Source organism: Ctenopharyngodon idella, chromosome 2 (assembly GCF_019924925.1).
Source record: "Ctenopharyngodon idella isolate HZGC_01 chromosome 2, HZGC01, whole genome shotgun sequence".
In the NCBI taxonomy this organism is placed as follows: Eukaryota; Metazoa; Chordata; class Actinopteri; order Cypriniformes; family Xenocyprididae; genus Ctenopharyngodon; species Ctenopharyngodon idella.
In genome coordinates, this window is record NC_067221.1 from 23,215,486 (window position 1) to 23,243,365 (window position 27,880).

A 27,880-nucleotide genomic window follows, 5' to 3' on the forward strand; every position below is an offset into this window, starting at 1 on the left:
AAATATAAAATGTTTGATTGTCCTTTTGCTAGCTAGCTAGCTAGATATCAGCCTGTTAGCATTGTTTGAAAATATCGTCATTCGGTATAACCAAAGGTGTCATTCTGTTAAACCTAAATTTTTGTTAAGCCGAATGACTTTTTTTTTTGGTGACAAATTTTGTCCATCTTGTAAAAAAACGACAAAAGCAGTGTCAATTGATTATAAAAAAACACATAATCTCATTGTTAGCACTTAATAAAACTTCAAAATTAATTATATCTCCATTAGTTTTTTTTTTTTACACTTTTAAAAACTTTATTCGTCAATAACCTATATATATATATATATATATACAGTTGAAAGAAAAAGTATGTGAACCCCTTGCAGAATCTGAGAAAATGTGAATAATTTTAACAAAATAAGAGAGATCATACAAAATGCATGTTATTTTTTATTTAGTACTGTCCTGAGTAAGAAATTTTACATAAAGATGTTTACATAAAGTCCACAAGACAAAAAAATAGCAGATTCTTCAGTTTTCCAGCATCTTTTGCATATTTGAACCCTTTACAACAGTGACTGAATGATTTTGAGATCCATCTTTTCACACTGAGGACAACTGAGGGACTCAAACACAACTATTAAAAAAGGTTCAAACATTCACTGATGCTCCAGAAGGAAACACAATGCATTAAGAGCCGGGAGGTGAAAACTTTTGAACAGGATAGAGATGTCCCAATTTGTCTTATTTTGTTTAAATATCATTGTTTTTCATTTAGTACTGCCCTTCGGAAGCAACAGAAGATACTTGCATGTTTCCCGGAAGGAAAATTAAGTACAATTTACCTTGATATTCGAATTCAAAAAATTTTCACCCCCCGGCTCTTAATGTATTGTGTTTGTTTCTGGAGCATCAGTGAATGTTTGAACCTTTTTTAATAGTTGTGTTTGAGTCCCTCAGCTGTCCTCGGTGTGAAAAGATGAATCTCAAAATCATACAGTCACTGCTGGAAATGGTTCAAATACACAAAAAATGCTTGAAAACCAAAGAATCTGCAGGACCTGGAGGATTTTTCTGAAGAACAGAGCTCAGTTTAACTGCTCAGAACAAACAAGGAACTCATGAACAACCATCACAAAACAAACAAACAGTCGTAGATCATCCAGGTAACCACACACAGTATTATGAACCAATGGTTCACAAACTTTTGAACGGGGTTATTTTTATAAATTCAGCTATTTTTTTGTCTTGTGGACTTTATGTAAACATCTTTTATGTAAAATATCTTACTCAGGACAGTACTAAATAAAAAATAACATGCATTTTGTATGATCTCTCTTATTTTGTTAAAATTATTCACATTTTCACAGATTCTGCAAGTGGTTCACATACTTTTTCTTACAACTGTATATATTAGGGGTGGGACGGTTCAGATTTCTCACGGTTTCGGTACAGTTCGGTATGTGCTATGTTCAGCAAAAAATAGGACAATTGTCAAATAAAGATAAAGAAAATAAAAACAAATAATCTAACTACAAGAAACAGCACAAATAAATACATGAGAGCTAAGATACAAATAAAATAAACAACGCATTACAGGTTTTTCAGGTATCTAACAGCTTTCAGGTACAGAAATTGAATAAAGTAATCAAATATAAAATAACACTTCATATAAACTTCTTTGAATAATTCAATAAAGTTGAAACATTATTGAAGTTACAAAAGCTATTCAGTCGTCCTTTGTCGTTTGATTAACATTAAAAACACAAAGAGCAGGAATATTAGACTGCTGTCCCTTTAAGACATAATTCAAAGACTCTCTACATATGCGTTGTCTGTCTCGTTTTTCTCTTAAGACATAACCTACTATGTTTGTTAGGATACTCGCTAAGATGGGCATGTTGACATAATTTTTGTGTGAATTTGTCTGTTTAGGTGCAAGACTTGAAAGAGAATTTGCGCGAGAGTATTTGTGACGCGGCTCTCCGTGGATGCGCTTCGGATAGACACAAAAATCTCCTCACAGCGCGCGCGAGTTCTCTTTAGTTCTCGTCTTACAGTTGAATGTTTAAATTGGCAAGGTTTAAATGAGTTTAGTTTAAACACAGATAGCAACGTGAGATGTACAGGTGTCACCTGCGCTCGCGTCGCGCGCTATTAACACCCGGCTGATGACGGCGTAAATGACTGGGCGTAGAGCTTTCGGCATGTCATTGCAGTCATTGAACATTTGTTTACAACGAGTGACTGTTTTGTCCATGTTCTTTTGATCATCGCTGTTGTAACGTATTGGGAAACCAGAAATGCATATCCATCGACCGAAACGTACATTAGCCGAATCTGTTTTGCAGTTGTTTTCAACAAACCATATTATAGATGCGTCGTCAGATTTGGGATGAACCGCGGTGCAAGCGCGTGCCGAACCGTGGGTGGAGAACCGAACGGTTCGATTTTTTTTTTTTTTTTTTTTTTTTTTTACAGCGAACCGTCCCACCTCTAATATATATATATATAGGCTATATATATATATATATATAGCCTATATTAGCATAATAAGAAAGTTTTAAACTGCATGCACAGTAAAAAGGAGATCAGTAAGTCATGACAACATATATTGCATGTTTTTCATTAACTCATCAAAATAATTTAACCAGTTTCAACTTCATATTTTTAATCGAGATACTACTAGACAAGATTTTAAAAAATGTTGAAATGTCTCAGCGAATTTGATCATACTATACATTTGATGCAATTGCACTTTTAAACCTCATAGTTACAGAGATACAGCCCATAATATTCCCCTCTTTAACAACCACACCCCTTCTCCCATATTCTAATAAGTCAAGTGATTGAATAATGAAGAACATGCTGCCTGGCACAGAATGGTCTCTGATCACATGACAGCTGACTAGACTCTTCTATTTCCTTAAGTTTGCCTGTAACTTTGCGGAACTATTCTGTCAAAGAACACACAATCCTGTAATGTGATCACACTGCTTGTTAATCTCTCCTGCAAGACACACACAGCGCTTAGTCAACATGGGAGGAGCTGACGTGTTTTATTCTCAGTTACTGGATCAATGGGAGGAGGTTCACTCACTGTGTAGGGAAGTTTTACACAGGTCAAAGTTTGGAGCCGCATCAGACACTTCACACGGGTCCATCGTTGCTATCTGTCGTCTCGGCAACCGAAGAAACTTCCCTTTCTACACTTCTGGTGCGTAATACAGTCTGGAGGAGGTACTGGATATAAAACACCCCATTTAAAAGGGGTGGCAGTAATGGAAAAGTTACTGGGAACACTGAATATACTGTTTGTGAGCCCCGTAGATAAAAAGAGGCGTGGGGATTTAGTGGGGGCCAGCAGTTGTGCTTCTTATGAAATCTTGTATTATCTGATACTCAGTCCAAAGTTCTTCGCGTGTTGATATTTGAAGGTTTTACTACGCGCATAACAGCGAAACCTGCGCGGAAAACCAAAGTTTAAGAAACCAAATTTAAGTTGTACCTCTAAAATTGTGCTTTAATTGTTTATAAAAATGTTTTCTAATAGAAGCGTGAGGGTTTTGAAATTGGGAAGATGTGAGGCTTACGCGACGGTGTACCCCAAGGTTCCAAACTGGGTCCTGAACTTTCCCCCGCTGCCTTCTCTTTCTTCTCCCCATAGGGGTCTTTCTGCTTTCCCGGCGGCCCAAAGCGACCATCTACAGCAGAAGATGTCCGAAAACGGTGCGTTACCCCATCGGGGGAAAGTGCTCACCGTTGACACCATGAACGCCAACGTGAAGAAGGTTGACTACGCGGTCCGCGGACCTATAGTTCAGCGAGCAGTGCAGATTGAGAAGGAACTGAAAGAGGTATGAACAGTTTTTATTTAATTTTCTCAAGAAAGTGATGCATTGAGCTAAAGTTTATGGGTAACACTTTACAATAAGGTTTATTAGTTAACATTAGTTAACTACTTTAGTTAACATGAACTAAGAATACACTACAAAATTGATTAATTATAACATTTACCTATACATTTTGGAAATCAGATGTAGTTGTTAACATTAGTTAATGCACTGTGAACTAACATAAACAAACAATGAACAGCTGGATTTTTATATATAATTATAACATTAACAAAGATGAATAAATACTGTAACAAATGTATTGCTCTTTGTTATTTCATGTTAGTTAACACTTTAACTAATGTTCACAAATGAGTCCTTATCGTAAAGTGTTACCAGTTTTTGTTATGTCAGGCTTTCACTTCTGCTATCAATCCGTCATTTTCTTGCACATAGTTTGGTAGAAAGTCATCCACGTAGAACAACTGGATAATTATGTGTTTATGCAACTATCACCCCCACCTTCGCTCTGAAGTGAAAACAACTTGGTGAACTGATGCTGTCCTGAGCTATACTGTAACATTTGTTTTAATAGGTTAGCAAAAAGATGTTTTTTTTTTTTGTTTTTTTTTTGCTTTTAGCTGAAATAGCTTTTATCGGTCTAACAATGTTGTCAGGCTCAGATTAAATAATGTTTTTGAATAGAACCATTTTACCACATAAAGCACAGTTTTAGGTTACCTGACAAAACAGTCGTCAAGTGCATTCTGAACCTCCCAGATGAGTCTTTCATATCTATTTCTATACTGAAAAAGGGTCAGTTTTACTTTTCTACTGAACATCTTTCCTGTTGTGCAGTTGAAATTCAAAAAAAGTCCTGTGGATCTCTTAGTCACTCTCTATCCTCCAGTTTCCAGCTGACATAACTCATTAGTGGATAAAGTCCACTCTTTGTTACTCATTTAGTTAGTTTGGCTACAGACATCTCATAGCAATCCTCATTTTTCTTGGCCAAATGAGTGGTGCTCGGAGTAATGGTAAACTCTGAGGTCATGCCCTTGATAAGACCACAGTCTAGAGTCAGCACTGATTGTCATGGTAACAGAGAGCATCTCTGTTTGTCAAGTCTTTACCTCACTCTTTAAATTGGTGGCTGTATCTAAGTAAACCACAGCACTGGCAAGAGAACTTCCAAGAACTAACTCAAATGGAAATTATATTAGATGTCAAACATCTGTTGCCATACAGTTGCAAAACAACAGCTGAAGTAGGATTTAGTCATATTTCCTTCCAGATTACATTTATGACCAAACACATGTGCATTTTTTAATCTTTTGTTTTACCCTTGTCTCAGAGACAAAGCAATAATTACATAGGTTACACTTTATTTTAAGGTCTCCTTGTTACAGTGTAATTATACATTCAAGTACTACTATTACATAGTAATACTATGTAACTACATGTACTTACTATAGTTTTAGGGTATAGATAATTCATAGCTATTACTAAGTAACATGCAACAAGGACACTGTAAAATAAAGTGTTATCAATACACATTTTCTTATACAAAAGTGTGAAAATAAGTCATTTCAATATTGTGTGACAATGATTTATGTCCAATTTTTACACAAATTACAACTGTCATTTCCAAAATTACTTTAAATTTGCCTCTAAGCACATACAAAAGGCATTTGCTTAGAAGCAAGGTACCGGCAGTCACAGTGACAACATCCACACACACTGCTAGAGACTGCAGGAACAATGAGTAAGCAGATATTAAAGGTGTCCATGGCAGTTAAATTGTGAAAGAATTCAATCATAACTTCCTACTCTCTACTCTGTCATAAAAAAATGTGTTTCCCACAAATATGTTGTAACAATGCAACCTAGACGTTTTTTTTTTTTGTTGTTTTCAGCACAATCTTCCAGGGGATTTCTTGATCTAGAAAAGAATATGTGATCTGTTTTAGTCTTGGCATCTGTTTTAAGGTCCTGTGGTTTTAGGTTTCTGGGAAAGACATGCATGACAAAGGTGGCCTTCACCTAATACTGTACAAATCTCTCTTTTTTTCCTTCTTCCTTCTTTTCTTTTATTTACTTGTCTTACGGTGCTATTTTTATAAACAATTTTACCTTTTTTTTTTTTTTTTACTGCTTTTGTCTTTCTTCATCTTTCAGAAAAGTTTTATTGGTATGTAAAATATTAAAATATTACAAAAACAAGTAAATATCCATAGTTACAAAGTACAAATGAACTTACGTCAGAGGTGGCCCTTGAAGTCCACTGTCCTGCAGAGTTCAGCTCCAACCAAAACACACCTGAAAAATCTAACCAAAGTCTGCAGGATTACTTGAAAATCACAGACGGTTCTGTTTGAATCGGTTGGAGCTAAACTCTGCAGGACAGTGGACCTTCGAGAGCTACAGTTGCCACCCCTGACATACATAGTACACAATATAACGTTTATAAATGATTATTTGGTGAAGTAAGTACAGAAAGTCCAAAGATGAGGTCACATAAATGTGTCAGGAGCAAGAGAGCGAGTGTATAATTATATAGCATTGAGATGCATGTGACATGGTATGCATCATTCAGTAAAAAACTCTTTAACAACCATGTAAATCATTTGCATTTGTTCTTAAAATGACTAATTCAGGTTAAACAAAAAAAAAGTTTTTAGAATAGATGTGTTAGTCCATCTGTATTCTACTCCTAAAAGTTGATGTAAAATCTGTCTTTTCTGGGAATATGGACCTAAAACATTGGTGACTCATCATGTGCTAAACAGATTTTTTGTCCAATCAGATGCTTGCTAGAATACATATTCATTAATAGCATGTTAGTGTGATTTATTTGCTCACGCTATGACTAGGGTTGGGAACCGAGAACCGGTTCTCATCCGGAACCGGTAATGTTTTTTGAAAAGAACCGGAACCGTGCAAGATTTCTAAGTTTCGGTTCCGAAAACGGTTCTGGTGTGATGGGTAGGCGAAGTGCGGGGAGCGTATCCTTTAATAGAGACATCTCACATCGTGAATATTATAGCAATGAATGCACTGGAAAGCCCTCGCGCTACTCATATACGTCAGATTACAATGCAGAGAGAGAGGTGCCCAAAGCTGCACGATTAATCTTTAAAAGGTCACGTTCTCGATTTCATCATCCACATGATCTAATTCCTAAATGACAACGATTCGCCCGTGTATGTTAAACATTTGAACAAAATAAAATCGCGACATTCAAATCTGCGTTCGCGCTGACGTTGATCTAAAGAGAGTTATCATAAACAGCTTCACAAACAATCTTTTCAAACGCACAGTATCATTATTTCTGTGTGACAAATAGGCCTGTTCCAATTATGGTATACAAAAGCTTATTATTCAGATAGAAACGCTGATGTTTATGTATAATAAATTACCTTCTGAAAGTAACTGGACTTCAAATAACGACTGTATCGATTGCATTGTTACGCCACTAGGTGGCAACAAATTTACTGTTAAAATGTGTCTATCACTGAATCATTCTTTCAGAAACAAGTCTTTATGAATCCAACTCACAAAAATATTGTTTCACCTGTCTGAATCTTACATGTGTGTTCAAGCATCTTATCTAATTTGAGGTAACACGTTACAATAAGGCTCATTTATGAACTAACAATGAGCAATACATTTGTTACTGTATTTGTTAATCTTTGTTAATGTTAGTTAATAAAAATACAGCCGTTCATAGTTTGTTCATGTTACTTCACAGTGCATTAACTAATGTTAACAAATACAACTCTTGATTTTAATAATGTATTGGTAAATGTTGAAATTAACGTTAACAAAGATTAATAAATGCTGTAGAAATGCAGTTCATTATTAGTTAATGTTAATGTAGTTAACTTATGTTAACTAATGAACCTTATTGTAAAGTGTTAGCGAATTTGTTGAGATTAACAGTCATTTTACAAGAATAATAAACACAAAAAGGACTGTTTGAGTCGAGTATTGTGCATTTTTCCCTTACTACTATTTTTTATTAGTTGTTTAATTATTTTAATGTAACCGGAACCGGAATTGTTAGGCAGAGCCGGAACCAGAACCGGAAGATTTCTCACGATTCCACGATTCCACGATTCCGTCTATCCATCCATCCATCCATCCGTCTATTCGTCCATCCATCCATCCATCCATCCATCCATCCATTCATCCATCCTTCCATCCATGTCTATCTATCCATTTGTCCATCCATCCATCCATTTATCCATCCATTCATCCATCCATCCATCCATCCATCCATCCATCCATCATCCATCCATCTATCCGTCTGGTTTCCCGTCCATCTATCCATCCATCCATGTCTATCTATTCGTCCATCCATCCATCCATCCATCCATCCATCATCCACCCATCCATCCATCTATCCATCTCTATCCATCCAGCCATCCATCCATCTACCCATCCATCCATCTCTATCTATCCATCTAGCCATCCATCCATGTCTATCTATCCATTTGTCCATCCATCCATCTGTCCTCCCATCCGTCTATCCATCCATCCATGTCTAACTATCCGTCCGGCCGTCTGCCCATCCATCCTTGCTTATCCATCCATCCATCCATCCATCCATCCATGTCTATCCATCCATCCGTCCATCTGTATCCATCCATCCATGTCTATGTCTCTGTCTGTCTGTCTTTTATTCAAGATAAATATATAAATATTTTATAATATATCTTACTATATACTAAAATATACTATCTAAAAAAATAACAAAAATCAGGTCCACATGCAATCAAAGACAATAAATTATAGAAATAATGTTAAAAAAATAATAATTTCAAACATTTTTAAACCTTTTTAACCTTGCAGTTCTTTTGACATGTTTACACCAATGCTAGTTACATTATAGTTTTTTCATTAACTTTTTATCCTGCACAATCTTTAACGTATATGCTGCAGTCATATGTTGACTAAATGAAAGGCATGTTTTTTTTTGATAATGCAGGGAAAGGCCAACTGTAATAACTACAGGAATGCTTAGTGAAATCTGATCCACTGTCCCTCGCGCTTCGTACTGCGAAAGTCTGCGTGACTCAGTTTTACAGTTCTGAAAAACACAAACCATCAGGATTAAAGGTTGTCATTCTTTTAGGGGCGGTAGTCACACCTCTGTCTCTGATTGGCTGCCAGTTAGAATCATCTCCCCTTCCCGACCAATAGGCGAAGGGTTGGGAAATTAAACTTTTGGACTTTTATGGGGGAGTGGGAGTTTCTGGTAGATGCATCAGGTTCTATTGGACAGAGACTCAGTCTCAGCCTAGTGAGAAACAGATGTGCTGCTTGCAATCTAGTCCCGTCCGTACCAACTACTGGGAGTGCCGCTGTTGTTTGTTGAATTCCAGACAGCTGGAGCCTGAGGGACAGGATGAGAGAATGAAAGAGCCATAATCAAGTGCAAGTACACTGAGCCTATATTTTTTCCACACAAATAGTGTGCTGAACACTATTGCAAGAAAGGCTTTTATGAAACAACAAAATATTTGGTGTGTACTACTCACCTCTTGTTAAGAAGAAGGCTGCGTGGCTTGATTGAAGTGAAAGCTGCTGTCCGTAACTTTTTTTGTGTTCAAAATTTACAAAAATTATATAATGAGCAAGTACATCATGAATCCATTTTCCAAACCGTGTTTTTGTATTATCCTGAATCACTACGGTACACCTATAATAAGTGTTGATATTCCGAAATGGTAACACTTTATTTTAGGGTCTTTTAACTAGTTGCTTATTAGCATGCATATTACTAGAATATTGGCTGTTTATTAGTACTTATTAAGCACATATTAATGCCTTATTCTTAACAACTATCCTACTAACTATTAATAAGCAGTAAATTAGGAGGGAAAAGTCATAGTTAATAGTAAATATATATGTTTTACCTATATAGTAAAGTGTTACCTTGGAAATTCCTTTCCGTTTAAATGAATTATCATATGGATGGAGTGTAAACATGATAGTGTTGTTCTAGACTAAATGTGAGCATTTACTCATCTCACATGCACAAAAACAGATTCAGTATTCCTCAAAATGAATAAAAACAGTAAAACACAAACTCAAAATATTACATAATCCTGCGATAATTAAATATGTTAAATAACACAGATATACTTTATGTACTGTATTTAATCTCACTTTATTAACCAATGTCTGCTGACCTTCAATAAGCCAATTCAACCATATAATCAAACATTACTTTAGATTAACCACGTTTTTGTTGTTGTTGTTGTTGTTGTTGTTGTTTTGTTTTTTAATTTTTTTTTAAATCGCTGAAGTAAGAGTGTTGAAATTTCTCATCCTCTCTTCTGGAAGCCTGTTTGAGCTGCGCCATCTACTGCACAGCCATGAATTTGTATTTCTTTTTTATTATTTGTTATTAAAAAGCAAACAAGCAAGCCCAGGCCAGGTAAGCGATAGTAATGCAAAAGTAACATAACATTATTTTTCATAACACAATTAATTACATTTTTAGGGAGTAACAGGGAGTTCTAGGAACATGTTGTACTTGGTGAAATCATGTTCACCCAACAGGTCCTCACCCTAATGCCATTCCAAACCTGCATGATATTCTTTCTTCTGTAATATTCTTCTCCAACTCGTAAAATAGCTATATTTTCATTTCATGAGATCACGTTGGTTCCCCTTATTACTCTGATAGCAGTAGCGGCTCCTGACCGTAAATTTAGGTAGTGCAGATTCCGGATCTTAGTGGTAGTTTATGATAAACATCATAGCTTTATATTCTAATCGCTGAACACATGCAGACACACTTTTGTCAGAGGTCCAACGTCCTTGCGTTATTGAGTGGTGCTCTAATGTTGATTGACAGGATTTAAGTGCACACCACACACGCATAGATTGCAATCTTAGTATTGCCTTAATGTAGTATTTATTGCCTCCGAATGTTGTTTTAGAATGTTACAAGTTGTGGAAAAATTATGGTGAGGAAAAGAAAGTCATTTCTATTCTCAGAACAAACATAAAACAAACACAACAGAACTATATATTATAAAGGCTATTCACATTTGCATGTTTAAACTTTAATTAATTTGATATGAAGAACAGGCATGCCAACTAGTTACTGATCAGAAGTGTCTTATTACTCCTTAGCTCTTGTATATTTTCCTTGTTTTTCCATGGTTTATGGTCAGGTCTTTTTTGTTTTCTAGTTTCTTGTACTTTTGTTATTGTATTTTAAAGTACCTCATTTGCATCCAAATCTCACTCGTTTATGGCTTGATATCTAAAAATCTGACTCTCAGTATATAACATTTTATGAGATTGGATTCAGGACATTCCTGAATGATTGGATTCATTACACATTCCTGCTGATCATGTAAGGACCTGCTCTGGCTGCTTTAGTGCACTAACATTTTTAAGAGAAAGTTTTTGACCATTCCTATTAAAATGTTGCAACACTGACATAATAACAATAATATATAATGATTTTTATAACACATACATTATTACCCTTGTTTGAAGAACAGCCTATTATCATTATTTCTAAGGTGTGTGATATTCTGTCCTTTATTGACACTGAGCAAATTCATGTATTTACACATTTTTTACCTATAGGCTTGACAACTGCAGTAGGGACATTCCATGTCAAATCAACCAAATTTTGGAAACTTCCCTGGCTCAAATTTTTGGTTTTGTTAATATTTTTTCTGAAGAAAGACAAACATAAATAGTAATAATGAAAGTCAAAATAATAAATGTAACATGTATATTGACTGAGTAATCCACTATTTTGTAGAGGGGGGTCAAAATGACAATTTTCATATGAGATTTGGAGCCAAATTACAGGAGGGTAAACGTGACTTTAAAAAGATGGCAGCATCATTATTTTATTTGTACACAAAGATTGGTAGGTGTATTAGTTAAATCTATTAACATTAGCAATCTTTGTTGCAAATGGCATCGGTGACAGTTCAAAAATGGGAAAAATCTATTGTGTTTTTTGCCCCAAGTTTGCATGCCCGAAGCTCAAGATGTATTAAAGATATCTTAATATCCTTTTATATTGTACAGCTGATACTTTTTGTTTTAAAGAGAAATATCTGAACAAATAATGTTTAAACTAGAAATGTATCTCGTTTTTTTCTATCAACACAATTGCATAGAATATTCCTGAGTGCCAATTTATCTTTTTTTCTAAAGTTTGTGTGCCTGTCACTCAAAAAGTATTAAAGATATCTCAATATGATTTTAGATTCTGGTTCTTAACAAACTTTTCTTTTGAAATGGTCAAAAACTAAATGTGGTTCACTTTGCACACAGCTGATACTTATTGCATTTAAAGAGGAATATCTGAAGAATAAATAATGTTGAAACTAGAAATGTGTATTGTTTTCATCTATCAAAACAATTGCATACATCATACCTCTCTGAGTGCCAAAAATCCAATGAAATGTTCAAGTTGAGGCACATTAACTTGCTCTCAAAAGTGTATTTATAAGAATCTATATTTGAATCAGTTTTAGTAATATTTGGAAGAAGGAATTTTGTTCAATTTAACAACTTCTGAATCTACCAAGAGTTCAAATGTGCAGTATCGTAACTACATGTTACCACATTGACGTGACAACCCAATAATATCTCTGGGATTGAACCATAATAGGGCCTTAAATATTAAGATGCAAAAAGAAAAGTTTCATTGGAACAAAAATCTGAAATTATATTAAGATATCTTTAACACTTCTTGAGTTACAGACATAAACTTGAGAAAAATATTTTTTTTGGCACTCAGAGAGGTGTGTTCTATGCAATTATGTTGATAGAGGGAAACAAGATACATTTCTAGTTTCAGTGTTATTTGTTCTTCAGACATTCCTCTTTAAACACAATAAGTATCAGCTGTTTGAAACGTTAACCACATTTGGTTTTTGACCATTGAAAATGAGTAAAATTCAACAATTTGAACATGACTTGCATTGGGATCCCCATATGTGACTCATCCCCATACTGAACCATATAGGACATAGGAAATGACAAAGGAAATTCCAAAAAAAAAGTTTTTTAAGAATTAGAATCTAGAAGGATATTAAGGTTTAATACTTTTAGAGTTACAGGCATACAAACTTTGGAAAAAGAATATTTAAGCCACTCATGCGGGTATGTTCTATGCAATTGTGTTGAGAGGAAAAAAAAAAAACGAGATACATTTCTAGTTTCAAAATCATTTGTTGCTCCGATATTCCTCTTTTAAAGAATAAAAAGTATCAGCTGTATGCAAAGAGACCCACATTTGGTTTTTGACCACTAAAATGTACAACTGACCAATTTACTCATAGAGCCACATTAAGATCTCCATATCTCTGGGACTGAACCATATAGGAAATAATGAAAAAAAAAAAAATGAAAAATGAAAAAAAAAAAAAAAAAAAAAAAAGGTTTGTTAAGAACCAGAATCTAAAAGGATATTAGGATATCTTTAATACTTCTTACAGGCATGCAAAAAACACAAGAAATACTTTTTCCCATTTTTCATAGTTGGCATATAATGCAACAAAAATTGCTAAACAGATTTAACTAATGGACCTATCAATCTATGTGTAAAAATAAAATAATGGTGATGCCACCTTTCTAAAGTCATTTTTACCCCCTGTAATTTGGCTACAAATCTCAGGTGAACACAAAACAGTCAAGCACACACATATGCACACACACACACACACATATATATATATATATATATATATATCAAAATTTTTAACCAGGGACCTCTGGTTGAGTTGACACGGAATGACCTAGTAGTGTTTTAGCTGATTTGCCAAACACTCTCTCACACACTTACAGAGAGTTGAGAATGCAGCTGCAGAAATGCTGACTCATACTAGACTTTCAGCTCTTCACTCCCTTTTCTGGCTTCCTGTGTCTCACACAACTGATTGCAAGATCAAGATTCGTTTTTAATATGACCTCAGTAATATAATATCTAAATGTTGTATTCTTTAATTTCTATCTACTGATTATATTAAGCAATTTTGGAACTGCATGTCAACTTATTGTACTACCCTGAACCCTAACTCCTAACCCTAAACTAACAGTCTACTAACAGTCTACTAATACTCTAAAGAGAGTTAGTTGACATGTAGTTGCAAAGTTACTTATAGTTAGTAGAATGTCTAAAGTGGACCATTGAAATAAAGTATAACCATATTATTATATTATATTATATTATATTATATTATTTTATATTATATTATATTATATTATATTATTATAGACCATTTATATATGTGCTATATAAGTTTTACTTACAACAAATAATTAGTTAAATTCTGATTGCATGGTAATATTAAAGTTGATGGATTATCCAAGAATCGTCAGTTTTCTCAGTGCTCTCATTGCTCAGGAGACTTAATGGAGTTTCATGTAAGCATCAACTGTACCTCAGATGTTTCTTCTAAAGAAATAAAAATAGATATACAAATGAGACAATTAAACAAAGTGCATAGCAAATGTTTGGTTTTGGAAGAATTTGATGAGAAATCTTCATATTGAAATCTCTGACTTTTATCACAGACATTGATATGTTGGCAAATGAACACAGTTTAAAATATAATAGGGATTTCGCCTGAAACTCTGCAGGAGGCACATATGGGGTTAAGTCTTAATTTGCTCTCCATTTATTCTCTTTGTTGTTTAGCAGCAACAATTGAGCTATTGAAGAGATCTCATTTCTGTCTGTCTCCCACACATTCACATTCGATGTTTGTATATTTCACTCCATCTTTGATCATTGATTTCTTTTATCATTTCCTTAAACAGGCAATAATTTTATGCTGACAAAAAAAAATCAGATGACAGTAAAACAACACATTTTATTATCTAACTCTGTCAGAACCATGTGTTCCACTCCGGAGGGGACAACATATTTGGAAAAACAAGTGTTTGTGTGTTGCAATCAGCATGCAGTGAGAGTGACAGGGAGGTTGTTTGTGAAGCTTCAGCTGCACACTCTGTTAAAGTGCTTTTGAAATGAGCAAACAGAAAGAATGGGACACAGAAGGGGACTGGGTGAACCCCTGCCATCAGCAGTAATACTGACCCTTGCTGCTTGTTTGTTCGCCAGATAAGGCATTTTAAGCACTGCGGCATTTTAACCCTCTGCTGTTCAGACAAAGTTGGGTTTAAATAAAGGTTTTGTCACAAAACTCATCTTGCAAATTTGAGACAGATGCGATATTACTTTTCTAAGCAATCAGATTTAAATATTTTGCTGCTCAATGATAAAACTTTCAGTAGACTTACAGTAAGAGACCCGAGTTGAAAACGTCTGAAATTTAGGATGGTATAGGGGAAGGCTGCTACCTGATTAGTACCTTTGCCTAAAGCCTACCCCAGAGTGTGTGATTTTTTTTCCCCAAACCGGCTTAGCGGAAATCCCGCCCTGCAACCAATTTCATTGTCTGAGGTTACAGTGACGGGTAGGTTTAGGGATCAGTGTTTGGTGTAGGCAATCATTACTGTGATTGACACGGCCAATGAAATCTTTAGAATCGGCTCCAGGGTAGGATTTCCTGAACTGGTTTGGGGGGAAAAAAATCATGCCTGCTGATCAGCGTGCTGTTTCACCAACCACTGAGGTAGAACTTTCATCATGAATATTAATGTCCCTGCCCCCAACCATTCAACTCACACCAAGGCCATATCATTAAGGCTTGTGGGTGGGCACTTTTGACTTGGCCACCCAGAACACCCTACCAACCACTTAGCAACTACTCTGAATTCCCTGGCAACCACTCAGAACACCTTAGCAACACCTTAGCAATCCCCCAAACCTAGCATCATACCCAGCAAACAAAAATATGTTCTAATGATCATCTAATGATATACTGATGTTCCCATTAAAGGGTTAGTTCACCCTAAAATGAAATTTCTGTCATTAATTACTCACCCTCATGTCGTTCCAAACCCGTAAGACCTTTGTTCATCTTCAGAACACAAATTAGGATATTTTTGATGAAATCCCCCATAGACTGCAACGTAATTACAATCATTCAAGGTCCAAGAAGGTAGTAAAGACATCGTTAAAACAGTTCATGTGACTACAGTGGTTCAACCTTAATGTTATGAAGCGACGAGAATACTTTTTGTGTGCAAAAGAACCTGGCGTAGAACCTGGAAGCGCTGAACGTAAACAGCGTAGCAGAATGACAGGGGAGAGACGAATTTGTTGAATAAAGTTGTTATTTTTGTTATGTTTTTGCGCACCAAATGTATTCTCGTCGCTTCATAACATTAAGGTTGAACCACTGCACTCACGTTTTTTATAGACTATTTAAACAATGTCTTTAATGTATTACAAACCCGATTCCAAAAAAGTTGGGACACTGTACAAATTGTGAATAAAAAAGGAATGCAATAATTTACAAATCTCATAAACTTATATGTTATTCACAATAAAATATAGATAACATATCAAATGTTGAAAGTGAGACATTTTGAAATGTCATGCCAAATATTGGCTCATTTTGGATTTCATGAGAGCTACACATTCCAAAAAAGTTGGGACAGGTAGCAATAAGAGGCCGGAAAAGTTAAATGTACATATAAGGAACAGCTGGAGGACCAATTTGCAACTTATTAGGTCAATTGGCAACATGATTGGGTATAAAAAGAGCCTCTCAGAGTGGCAGTGTCTCTCAGAAGTCAAGATGGGCAGAGGATCACCAATTCCCCCAGTGCTGTGGCGAAAAATAGTGGAGCAATATCAGAAAGGAGTTTCTCAGAGAAAAACTGCAAAGAGTTTGAAGTTATCATCATCTATAGTGCATAAAATCATCCAAAGATTCAGAGAATCTGGAACAATCTCTGTGCGTAAGGGTCAAGGCCAGAAAACCATACTGGATGCCCGTGATCTTCGGGCCCTTAGACGGCACTTGTTTTAGCCGGCAACGGCGAATGGCACGGTGGATTGTCGGTGAACACAATCCACCGTGCCATTCGCCGTTGCCGGCTAAAACTCTATAGGTCAAAAAAGAAGCCATATTTAAACATGGTCCAGAAGCACAGGCGTTTTCTCTGGGCCAAGGCTCATTTAAAATGGACTGTGGCAAAGTGGAAAACTGTTCTGTGGTCAGACGAATCAAAATTTGAAGTTCTTTTTGGAAAACTGGGACGCCATGTCATCCGGACTAAAGAGGACAAGGACAACCCAAGTTGTTATCAGCGCTCAGTTCAGAAGCCTGCATCTCCGATGGTATGGGGTTGCAAGAGTGCGTGTGGCATGGGCAGCTTACACATCTGGAAAGGCACCATCAATGCTGAAAGGTATATCCAAGTTCTAGAACAACATATGCTCCCATCCAGACGTCGTCTCTTTCAGGGAAGACCTTGCATTTTCCAACATGACAATGCCAGACCACATACTGTATCAATTACAACATCATGGCTGCGTAGAAGAAGGATCCGGGTACTGAAATGGCCAGCCTGCAGTCCAGATCTTTCACCCATAGAAAACAGATGCGACAAAGAAGACCTAAGACAGTTGAGCAACTAGAAGCCTGTGTTAGACAAGAATGGGACAACATTCCTATTCCTAAACTTGAGCAACTTGTCTGCTCAGTCCCCAGATGTTTGCAGACTGTTATAAAAAGAAGAGTGGATGCCACACAGTGGTAAACATGGCCTTGTCCTAACTTTTTTGAGATGTGCTGATGCCATGAAATTTAAAATCCACTTATTTTTCCCCTTAAAATGATACATTTTCTCAGTTTAAACATTTGATATGTCATCTATGTTGTATTCTGAATAAAATATTGAAATTTGAAACTTCCACATCATTGCATTACTTTTTTATTCACAATTTGTACAGTGTCCCAACTTTTTTGGAATCAGGTTTGTACATAGTGTATGACAGACTTTTTTTTTAGCTTCAGACTATAAATGTTAAAATGAATGTTAAAATCTGTTCAGATTGTAAAAAGTTGTGTACTGTATTCCAACCTCAACTCTACTCATGATTGATAACATCTATATGCTAAAAATCATTGTTTGCTTTCTTACGTTTTGTGTGATATATTTGACTCCATTACAGGGTGTCAAGAAGCCTTTTAAAGAGGTCATTAAAGCCAATATCGGGGATGCTCACGCTATGGGGCAACGGCCAATCACCTTCTTTCGACAGGTAGCTGACTCCTTTCCTTTTGCTGACTAAGAGCCTCACTGAATCATCTACTCTAGTCATTTCCAGTCATTTTCAGGTCCACTGCACCTTCAGCTGTTCCATGCATTAACCAAAGTCAACAGTTTAGATGGACCAATTTGCACATATCCAAGTTATTTAATTTTATTAATTTTGCTTCGTTTGTTTTTATGGCCTCATAACTGAATTGTTTTTCAAGGTGATGGCACTGTGTACTTATCCACAACTACTTGATGACAACAAGTTTCCAGAAGATGCCAAAAACCGAGCGAGGCGTATTTTGCAAGCATGTGGAGGGAATAGCATCGGTATGTGATTTGTGTATAATGGGAGTTGACATAAAAATATAAGATGGTTTTTAATTGATATTTTTACTGTTTCATACAATGGAAGCCATGGGCTTCAATGTTTTATTTATTTATTTATTTTTGGACCCCATTGATATTCATTAAGTGGATAAAAGCATCTTTAATCATCTCTTAAATGGTTAAATCATCTTTTGTGTTCTACAAAAGAAAAAAAATAATGGTGACCAGTTACGGGACATAAAATATACACTTTACCTTATCTATGCAGTATATGTAAAATTTAACCTAATATCCCACATAAAATCATAAACTAAACTCTAACCGTACTAATTGTTAACTGATGTTACTTTGTATTCTTCAATCTACCCAGGGATGTTACTGATTAAAGTGCTGATGTTAGTCACTGTCCAAAAGGCGGCAGAGGTTTTAAGGCTCTGTAATATGAAATTCTTTCCACATTTACACCTCCATTTACTCTGTCCCTCCTCTTGTTTGTCAGGTGCATACACAACTAGTCAGGGCATTGACTGTATAAGGCATGATGTTGCAAACTACATACAGCGCCGTGACGGCGGTATTCCGTCTGATCCTGATAACATCTACCTCACAACAGGAGCCAGTGACGGCATTGTGGTACGTAAGGCAAACGCAAACACAGTTCTTTGTAAACTTAACTTGTGTACTCAGAGTCAGCCTGCTCCAGTATGCCAATTAAAGAGACAGTCCACCAGTTTTCTGCTCTGCTGTATCCAGTATACTTATTATTCCATATGTGCACTCATAAGTAGCAAAAGAAATAAAACAGCACCAGGGGTATTCCAAATGAAAAGGTTTTTGGTCTTTCGAAATCTGTTCTTGTAAATCATATTGTGTAAGATACCATAATTTAGTTTATTTTATTTTAAATAAGTGACTTTTTTCTCAGAATTATAAGATATAAGCTCGCAATTGCGAGAAAAAAAGTCAGAATTGTGAGATAAAAAGTTGCAATTACCTTTTTTTTATCTTTTATTCTGTAGCAGAAACGGGCTTCTAGCAATCAGACTAAGGATTTTAATGTAAAAAAAAAAATCCATAGTCTTACACTACATTGAGCCATATATAGAGACCAGAATATTATAGAGACTTTAGGGTGCCTCTTTTGATTTGGACTTGTAAACAGCCATCCAAAAACCACATAACAAGGCCCCAACAACCACCTTCCTCCCCCTAGCATCATGCACCTCTCACTTTTTTATTGAGGAAATGTGAAAATCTAGTTTTCCCTATGGTCTTATTCTTTCTTTTTGTCTTTTAGACCATACTGAAGTTGCTGACAGCTGGAGAGGGTCGTACACGGACGGGGGTCATGATCTCTATTCCTCAGTACCCTCTGTACTCTGCATCTATAGCAGAGTTGGGTGCTGTTCAGGTGAATTATTACTTGAATGAGGAAAAGTGCTGGAGTCTAGACATTAGTGAGCTACAGCGCTCTCTACAGGCAGCTAGAGAGCATTGCAACCCCCGTGTACTGTGCATCATCAACCCCGGCAACCCCACTGGTAAACCATTTAGATCATTTCCATAAGAACAATTTCAAATTGATCATCTGAAATGCAGTTTATAATTATTAAGTATACATTAATAATACATAGCTATCAAATTATAATATAGTATATTTATACAGCTTTATAAAATATAAATATAGGCCTATTCAAAGGTTTGGGGTCAGTAAGCTTTTTATCTTTAAAGAATTTAGTACTTTTATTCATAAAGGATGCATTAAATTGATCAAAAGTAACAGTATTACACTGTTAAAAATCACTTTCAAATAAATGCTGTTCTTTTGAACTTTTCTATTCATCAAAGAATCTTGAAAAAGTGTATCACAGTTTTCACAAGAATATTAAGCAGCACAACTGTTTTCAACATTGATAGTAATAATAAATGTTTCTTGAGCAGCTTGATTTCTGAAGGATCCTGTGACACTGAAGACTGGAGTAATGATGCTGAAAATTCAGCTTTGACATCACAGGAATAAATTAAATTTTAAAATATATTCAATTAGAAAACAGTTATTTTAAATTGTAACACTATTTGTATTTTACAATATTTACTGTTTTCACTATTTACTCTTTGATCAAATGCGGCCATGGTGAGACTTTCAAAAACTTTACAGACTCCAAACTTTTGAACAGTGTAATCAACCAAAACATGGTATAAATAACATTTTTCAAGATTTTTTTTTATTTTTATAATTTAATTAAACTTTCCAGTTTTTCTTCTCCTACACTTTTTCCTATAACTGATTTTCTTTCTTTTTTTTTTTTTTCTTTTTTTTTGTAATAGGTCAGGTACAAAGCAGACAATGTATTGAAGATGTAATTCGATTTGCAGCCAAAGAAAACCTCTTCCTAATGGCTGATGAAGTGAGTTAATACTGGGGATTATATGGTGTTTACGTATCATACTATAAATCTGTATTCACATCACATCAGCATCTACAGGCATAGAAGTGCACACTTCCTTGCAAGTGTTTAAGGCATGCATTTCTCACCCTACTTGCTCAGCGCTAAACTTTTCTTTTACTATGCATCTGTTTCTTAGGTGTATCAGGACAATGTATACGCAGAGGGCTGCGAGTTTCACTCCTTCAAGAAGGTGCTTTTCGAGATGGGTCCAGAGTATTCAAGAAAAGTAGAGCTGGCGTCGTTCCATTCCACCTCTAAGTGTTACATGGGAGAGTGAGTACATTTCTGTCAGGCTTGTAATTTCACAGAGAAACACACTACATTGGTATGGACCTGGCTCTGTTGTGTACATATCTAGATCAGTCATGAAACTCTAGATGACGCATGCTGATAAGTCATGCAATCTGTAAGAAATCACATCATAACCACTTGGCACAAGCTGATTGGCCTCTGCTGATCCTGCAGCCAACGAAATTGCTTGCTCATCATTTAAATAGTCTAGTTCATTCTTTGCTGTAGGCTAGTCCTGCAGCGTGATATCAGAGTTCCTCTGAAACCTTCCACCTCCCCAGCTCCACCTGCCTAGATCTTCTATGGGATTTATGTATGTCTATTCATGCATCAGCCTCAGATCTTACATGCTCACAGCAGCGTGTCTGTGAATCTATTAGCAGTAGCGAGTCCATACTTGCTCTGCAGCAGCAGCAATAACCAACAGCAGCAGCGTAGCAGATCTAGTCTGCCAAGACCAAATACTTAAACATTGTTCAATAACATGCTAACTATTTTGAGAGGTGTCATGATTGAAATGTATTTACACAAGAATCAATGTGCTCAAAAGTTTATTTCTGTGCACAAAAAACAATCCAATAACAATGTAGAATTTTTATGTGCACAGAGTTCATCCAATCCATGCAATGTACTTTCTTTTCTAACATACATAATCAAACACATACTTTCAGATGTGGTTTCCGAGGGGGATACATGGAGGTCATCAACATGGACCCAGAGGTTAAAGCTCAGCTCACCAAGCTGGTGTCAGTGCGCTTGTGCCCACCTGCGCCTGGACAAGCCCTCATGGACCTGGTGGTCAACTCCCCTCAGCCCGGAGAACCCTCCTATCAGTCGTTCATTAAGGTGTCTTCCTCTTTCCAACTTTTACCACAGCGAGTAGACAGTAAACTAACTTGGTGGTGTACAACTCTGGTTATGGGAAAAGTTACACTGTATATATACTGTATATATAGTTTCAATTGTTCCTACATTTTTTTTTTTTTTTTTTTTTTTTTTTTCATAAAAAAACTGCTTTTAGTATAAATTTTAGTACAGAAGTTAATTGATAAATCATGATTTGCTTGTGAAAACGTTTGTACATATCTGCACAGTTAGTGAATGAGAATTGTCTTTATTCTGGAGAACACAAAATAAGATATTTTAAAGAATGTTTAAAGTGTTTTTGTTAATATAATTGGTCAGTTTGGTCTTTGTGTTCTGCAGAAGAAATTAAATTATTCAGTTTTAGAACAACATGAGGTAGATAATGACACAATTTAAAATTTTAAGTGAAATATCTTTTTAAATGTTTAAATTTTAAATGTAAAAGATGGCCAGTTGCTCAGTTCTTTTGTCTGTATTTAGTTGAGAACATAGATACAGTTTTCAACTGCTGTACAATGTTTCTTCTGTTTATACAAAAAACGCTGGGTATTTTGCTCCCAGTTAGCTGTATATAATCCAGTTAACCATACTGGCTAGTATCCCAGCCTTTCTTTTTTCATTCCTCTTCCTCTGTCTTGTGTAGGAGCGAACAGCCGTTCTGAGTGCCTTGGCTGAAAAAGCCAAACTGACCGAAGAGATTCTGAATACAGTGCCAGGCATCAGCTGTAACCCTGTGCAGGGAGCAATGTACTCCTTCCCCCGTATCACCATACCTGAACGTGCCATCAACGAAGCCAAGGTCTGTTTGTGTCACATGTTCTTTATGTATTCTGCTTGGTCTAATTGGCTTGGTTCATGGCTTGTTGTGTGTGTGTCAATACAGGCGAAGGGTCAGGCTCCAGACATGTTCTACTGCATGAAACTTCTGGAGGATACCGGGATCTGCCTCGTTCCTGGCAGTGGTTTTGGTCAAAGAGATGGCACTTACCACTTCAGGTGTGTGTGTGTGTGTCATCAAGTGTTTGGATCTTTCTTCTCATGGTTTGTACAGGGAATTGTTGACAAGTAGTTGACATGAAATATTAAGCAGTGACAGCAGTTCTTTTAAAGTCATGAAATGGAAGTCACATCAAATCTTTTCTTCAGAAATGTGATGTACATCTAGATGAATGGATTATTAAAAAAGAAAAAAAATTAGGGGCGGGGACTTGGTTCTAAGGGTTAAACAGATTGTAGTTGAGCCGTAAACCATATGGACAAGAGGCCTGATGTATAAGCGTTGTGTACTCACAAAATGGCCATAGAAATGTGCGTATGCAATTTTCCATGCACATATCAGGATTTATAAATAAGAAACTAGGCATAAATATGTATGCTCAGTATGGACACTCTGGACTTTGCGTATGCTCTCTTTTACTGGAGTAAGTGAAGTAATGAAGTAAAAAGAATTATTTAAACTGTTTTACATGATATACACATTTCGATTAAATATACCACTCTCATTAAAGGAGATAAGCGCTGAAATTTCATGAAATCATTAACCAGAAGTTACAACATTTTTTATATCAATTAGAAATATTGGTAACACTTTACAATAAGGTTCATTAGTTGACCATTAGTTAATATAGTAACTAACATGAACTAACCATGAGCAATACATTTGTTACTGTACTTATTAAATGTTAATAAAAATACAGCTGTTCATAGTTTGTTCATGTTAGTTCACAGTGCATTAACTAATGTTAACAAATACAACTCTTGATTTTAATAATGTATGAGTAAATGAAGAAACCTTCTTCAAGCGTCTTGGAGACATGGCCACAGTTCTGGATTTAGTTTGTCTCAGTTTCTTCTGTTTCTTCATGTAATCACAGATAGATTCGATGATGGTGAGATCAGATCTCAGTGTGGAGCACCGGCTGTTGTCAGACTCTTTGTGTATTCAAAAATCTCACTGGATTATTACAATTAATGGCAAAATGAATGTTTGGAAATGTAAACTGGTATTTCCTACTGACACACTATAGCAAAATATATAAATAACTGTCTTAAAACCCTTTTTTGGGTTTTGAGGTGCCTAAGACTTTTGCACATATCTATCTATCTATACAGTGGCAAGAAAAAGTATGTGAACCACTTGCAGAATCTGTGAAAATGTTAATAATTTTAACAAAATAAGGGAGATAATACAAAATGCATGTTATTTTTTATTTAGTACTGTCCTGAGTAAGATATTTTACATAAAAGATGTTTACATATAATCGACAAGAAAAAAAAAAATAGCTGAATTTATTAAAATAACCCCATTCATAAGTATGTGAACCATTGATTCTTAATACTGTGTGTGGTTACCTGGATGATCTACGACTGTTTTTTTTTGTTTTGTGATGGTTGTTCATGAGTCCCTTGTTTGTCCTGAACAGTTAAACAGCTCTGTTCTTCAGAAAAATCTTCCAGGTCCTGCAGATTCTTCAGTTTTCCAGCATTTTTTGCATATTTGAACCCTTTACAGCAGTGACTGAATGATTTTGAGATCCATCTTTTCACACTGAGGACAACTGAGGGACTCAAACACAACTTTTAAAAAAGGTTCAAACATTCACTGATGCTCCAGAAAAAAACATGATGCATTAATAGATGGGGGGTGAAAACATTTGGAATTTGAAGATCAAGGTAAATTGTATTTAATTTGTCTTCCGGGAAACATGAAAGTATCTTCTGTTGCTTCCGAAGGGCAGTACTAAATGAAAAAAACTGATATTCAAGTGAAATAAGAAAAATTTGGACCTCTTCATCCTGTTCAAAAGTTTTCACCCCCCGACTCTTAATGCATTGTGTTTCCTTCTGAAGCATCAGTGAATGTTTGAACCTTTTTTAAAAGTGTGTTTGAGTCCCTCAGTTGTCCTCAGTGTGAAAAGATGGATCTCAAAATCATTCAGTCACTGTTGTAAAGGGCTCAAATATGCAAAAGATGGTGGAAAACTGAAGAATCTGCAGGACCTGGAGATTTTTTCTGAAGAACAGAGCTCAGTTTAACTGCTCAGGACACACAAGAGACTCATGAACAGCCATCACAAAACAAAAAAACAGTCGTAGATCATCCAGGTAACCACACACAGTATTAAGAATCAAGGGTTCACAAACTTTTGAACTGGGTCATTTTAATAAATTCAGCTATTTTTTTGTCTTATGTATTATATGTAAACATCTCTTATGTAAAATATCTTACTCAGGACAGTACTAAATAAAAAATAACATGCATTTTGTATGATCTCTCTTATTTTGTAATTTTGCACATTTTCACAGATTCTGCAAGTGGTTCACATACTTTTTCTTGCCACTGTGTGTATATATATATATATGGATACCTTTTGTTTTTATTTATTTATTTGCTAGCTATATGGAATATTTGATAAAATATAGTTTGTCACCACACAGCTTGTATATAATGAGAAATGTAATTTTGGGACATTAAACTCTCCATTCCTCTTCTGTGTTCTTTGCTTTACCAGGATGACCATCCTTCCTCCAACAGACAAACTAAAGATTATGCTCCACAAACTGAAGGAATTCCATCAGACATTCACCCAGCAGTACGCTTGACCCCAGTTCAATCACAGCTATACTACCACAACCCCACTGACTAAAAGTGCTACAGTAAATTTCTCACTTTGCACCTTCTTAATGTTTGGTCAGGATGTGGCCAAATAATCACTTGAGCCTTGATGGACACTAATTTGCAACTTTTCCACTGGACAATGTTATGCCTTGTAGCTAAAGATGAATGAGCACACTATAAAACTCTCATTATGGACTTTTAACATGCAATGGGTAAAATTAGCAAGACTTGATTTCTCATTTCACAAGATTTTAACCAAATGATAACACCGTTTCTGAACATCCAGATCTTCATGATGTGGTATAATGCTTAATGTATGTTAGTGTGGTCCGTGAATAGTAAAATGAAAATAATGGGCATTCAAGAGACATGATTTTGCACTGGTTTATCTTCAGTGCTTTGTGGCAACTGTAAGTATAAATGCATTCATGAATCAATGTATGCTATAACATTCCTGTATGTGTAAATAATAATTGATTTTATGGCAGATATAATACAATATAGATTAATATTTTTGTGCTGGGTGCTGTTTTTGTTGTGCAAGCTTCTCACCACTAGAGGACACACCACTACAAATCACACTTGATCATGTTTTTGAATTGAAGCCTTGTTTTGTAACACCTCTGTCTCTCTCTCTCCCACACAGAGGCACTACTGAGAAGCCCAACTGCTCCATTCTTTGATGGTGTCATTTTGTTAATGAGTAAAGAGACATAATGGGATGAGATGTACTTTGAGAACTTCACATCTCAGAAGTTTTAAAAGCTAATTGTCTCTTGTCACAGCTCTGTTAGAAGTGCTTTGATTTCAACTGCTGCACTTTTGACATTCTGCTGCAGTTTTTTAAAACCTAATTTTACAAAAAGGTCATGTTTGGTAAATGCAGTGCCACAAATATTATACACTACCGGCCAAAATTTTGGAATAATTGCTATTTTTTTTAAACATTTTTAAAAGAAGTCTCTTTGGCGCTTAGAATTTTCAACATAATTTCTTCAGTCTTCAGTGTCACGTGATCCTACAGAAATCATTCTAATATGCTGATTTGATGCTCAAGAAACATTTATTATAATTATGTGTTAAAAATATTTTTTTTGCTGCTTAATATTTTTGTGGAAACCATGAATTTGACCAAAGCTTGGTGTAAGAAAGATAAAAAATTGACAGTAAAGACATGTATATTACAAAAGATTTATATTTCAAATAAATGCAGTTCTTTTGAACTTTCATCAGAATCCTGAAAAATCCTGAAAAAAAAAAAAAATGTATCACAGTTTTCACAAGAATATTAAGCAGCAAAAACTATTTTCATAATAACAAGAAATGTTTCTTGAGCAGCAAATCAGCTTATTAGAATGATTTCTGAAGGAACATGTGACACTGAAGACTGGAGTAATGATGCTGAAAATTCAGCTTTGACATCACAGGAATAAATTATATTTATTCAAATAGAAAACAGCAATTTTAAATAGTAATATTTTACAATATTACTGTTTTTACTGTATTTTTGATTAAATAAATGAGGCCTTGATGAGCATAAGACTTTAAAAAAATCATTAATTATTCCAAGCTTTTGACTGGTATTGTAGCCTGTATACATAGAGACAGAAATAGTTCCAGAAACAATAGGAGTAGGAGACAGATGTGAATGAGAAAAGTGCAAAGTTCAATACAGCACAACATAAGGCTCTGACCCCTGGTTTCACAGACAAGGCTTATAGGCTAGTTCTAGACTAAAATGCATGTTTGAGCTGTTTTAACTGAAAACAATTTGTAGGGCCTAATCCTGGCTTAGACTAAGCCCTGTCTGTGAAACCAAGCCTGAAAGTTTAAAAAAAAATCAAAAAAAATTTTTTCGGAGAAATTGTATAGAACATCACAAGTGAACGATTGACATAGCAATGTACTAGCTAAGCGAACATCTAGTCTTCTGTGTTTCCACAGAGGAATAAAAGCAGATTGCAAGATGACAAAAAGAGGATATGCTCTAGCAGACCCGGAGTGGGCATCGGAAGAATTGATAAATAAAGCCGCTCATAAATTAGTAGTAGGCCACCACTTCAGAAGCGCAAGTCATAGTTCATATTCAGTGAGAGACACACAGCGGCAAATCACAGGTAATTCTAGTAGCGACGAAGACAGTGCAATGCTATCTCGTGCTACTGTGATTGAAATATTTTATGTAATGGCATCAGAAGTGATCAAAAGGGTATTTTCAACATGAAATGTACAGAAAATACAGACTAAGGATGCTCGGGTCAAAGACAATGTAGACTTACCCAGTCATATGATTAGCTTAGATCATTACAAACCAATCACCAGAACAAATCACAGTGAA

At 35.6% G+C, this 27,880-nt stretch overlaps 1 protein-coding gene across 5 annotated transcripts; it reads left to right on the forward strand.

The window, feature by feature from the left end:
• Positions 1-2,955: 2,955 nt before the first annotated feature.
• Positions 2,956-26,053, forward strand: gpt (glutamic--pyruvic transaminase). Of its 5 annotated transcripts, none has more exons than XM_051914361.1 (12): positions 2,956-3,200; positions 3,651-3,840; positions 17,900-17,989; positions 18,207-18,315; positions 18,815-18,948; positions 19,613-19,856; positions 20,644-20,723; positions 20,902-21,038; positions 21,728-21,902; positions 22,567-22,722; positions 22,807-22,919; positions 25,436-26,053. In XM_051914361.1, exons 2-12 carry the CDS (start codon positions 3,700-3,702, stop codon positions 25,524-25,526), a joined length of 1,470 nt encoding a protein of 489 aa, XP_051770321.1. In that variant the 5' UTR covers positions 2,956-3,200; positions 3,651-3,699; the 3' UTR covers positions 25,527-26,053. The 5 variants fall into 5 exon arrangements, with proteins under 5 accessions (XP_051770321.1, XP_051770327.1, XP_051770318.1 ...); XM_051914367.1 differs by lacking the exon at positions 2,956-3,200 and adding an exon at positions 3,205-3,223; XM_051914358.1 differs by lacking the exon at positions 2,956-3,200 and having other exon boundaries at positions 3,269-3,840.
• The last annotated feature ends 1,827 nt before the right edge of the window (positions 26,054-27,880 follow it).

Excerpts from the sequence above, each read along its gene's own strand:
- gpt (XM_051914358.1), top strand. The coding sequence starts at position 3,523 with ATGTTTTCTAATAGAAGCGTGAGGGTTTTGAAATTGGGAAGATGTGAG. Across the intron at positions 19,857-20,643 it reads CAACCCCGGCAACCCCACTG|GTCAGGTACAAAGCAGACAA; the intron begins GTAAACCATTTA and ends TTTTTGTAATAG. Across the intron at positions 21,039-21,727 it reads TCTAAGTGTTACATGGGAGA|ATGTGGTTTCCGAGGGGGAT; the intron begins GTGAGTACATTT and ends ACATACTTTCAG.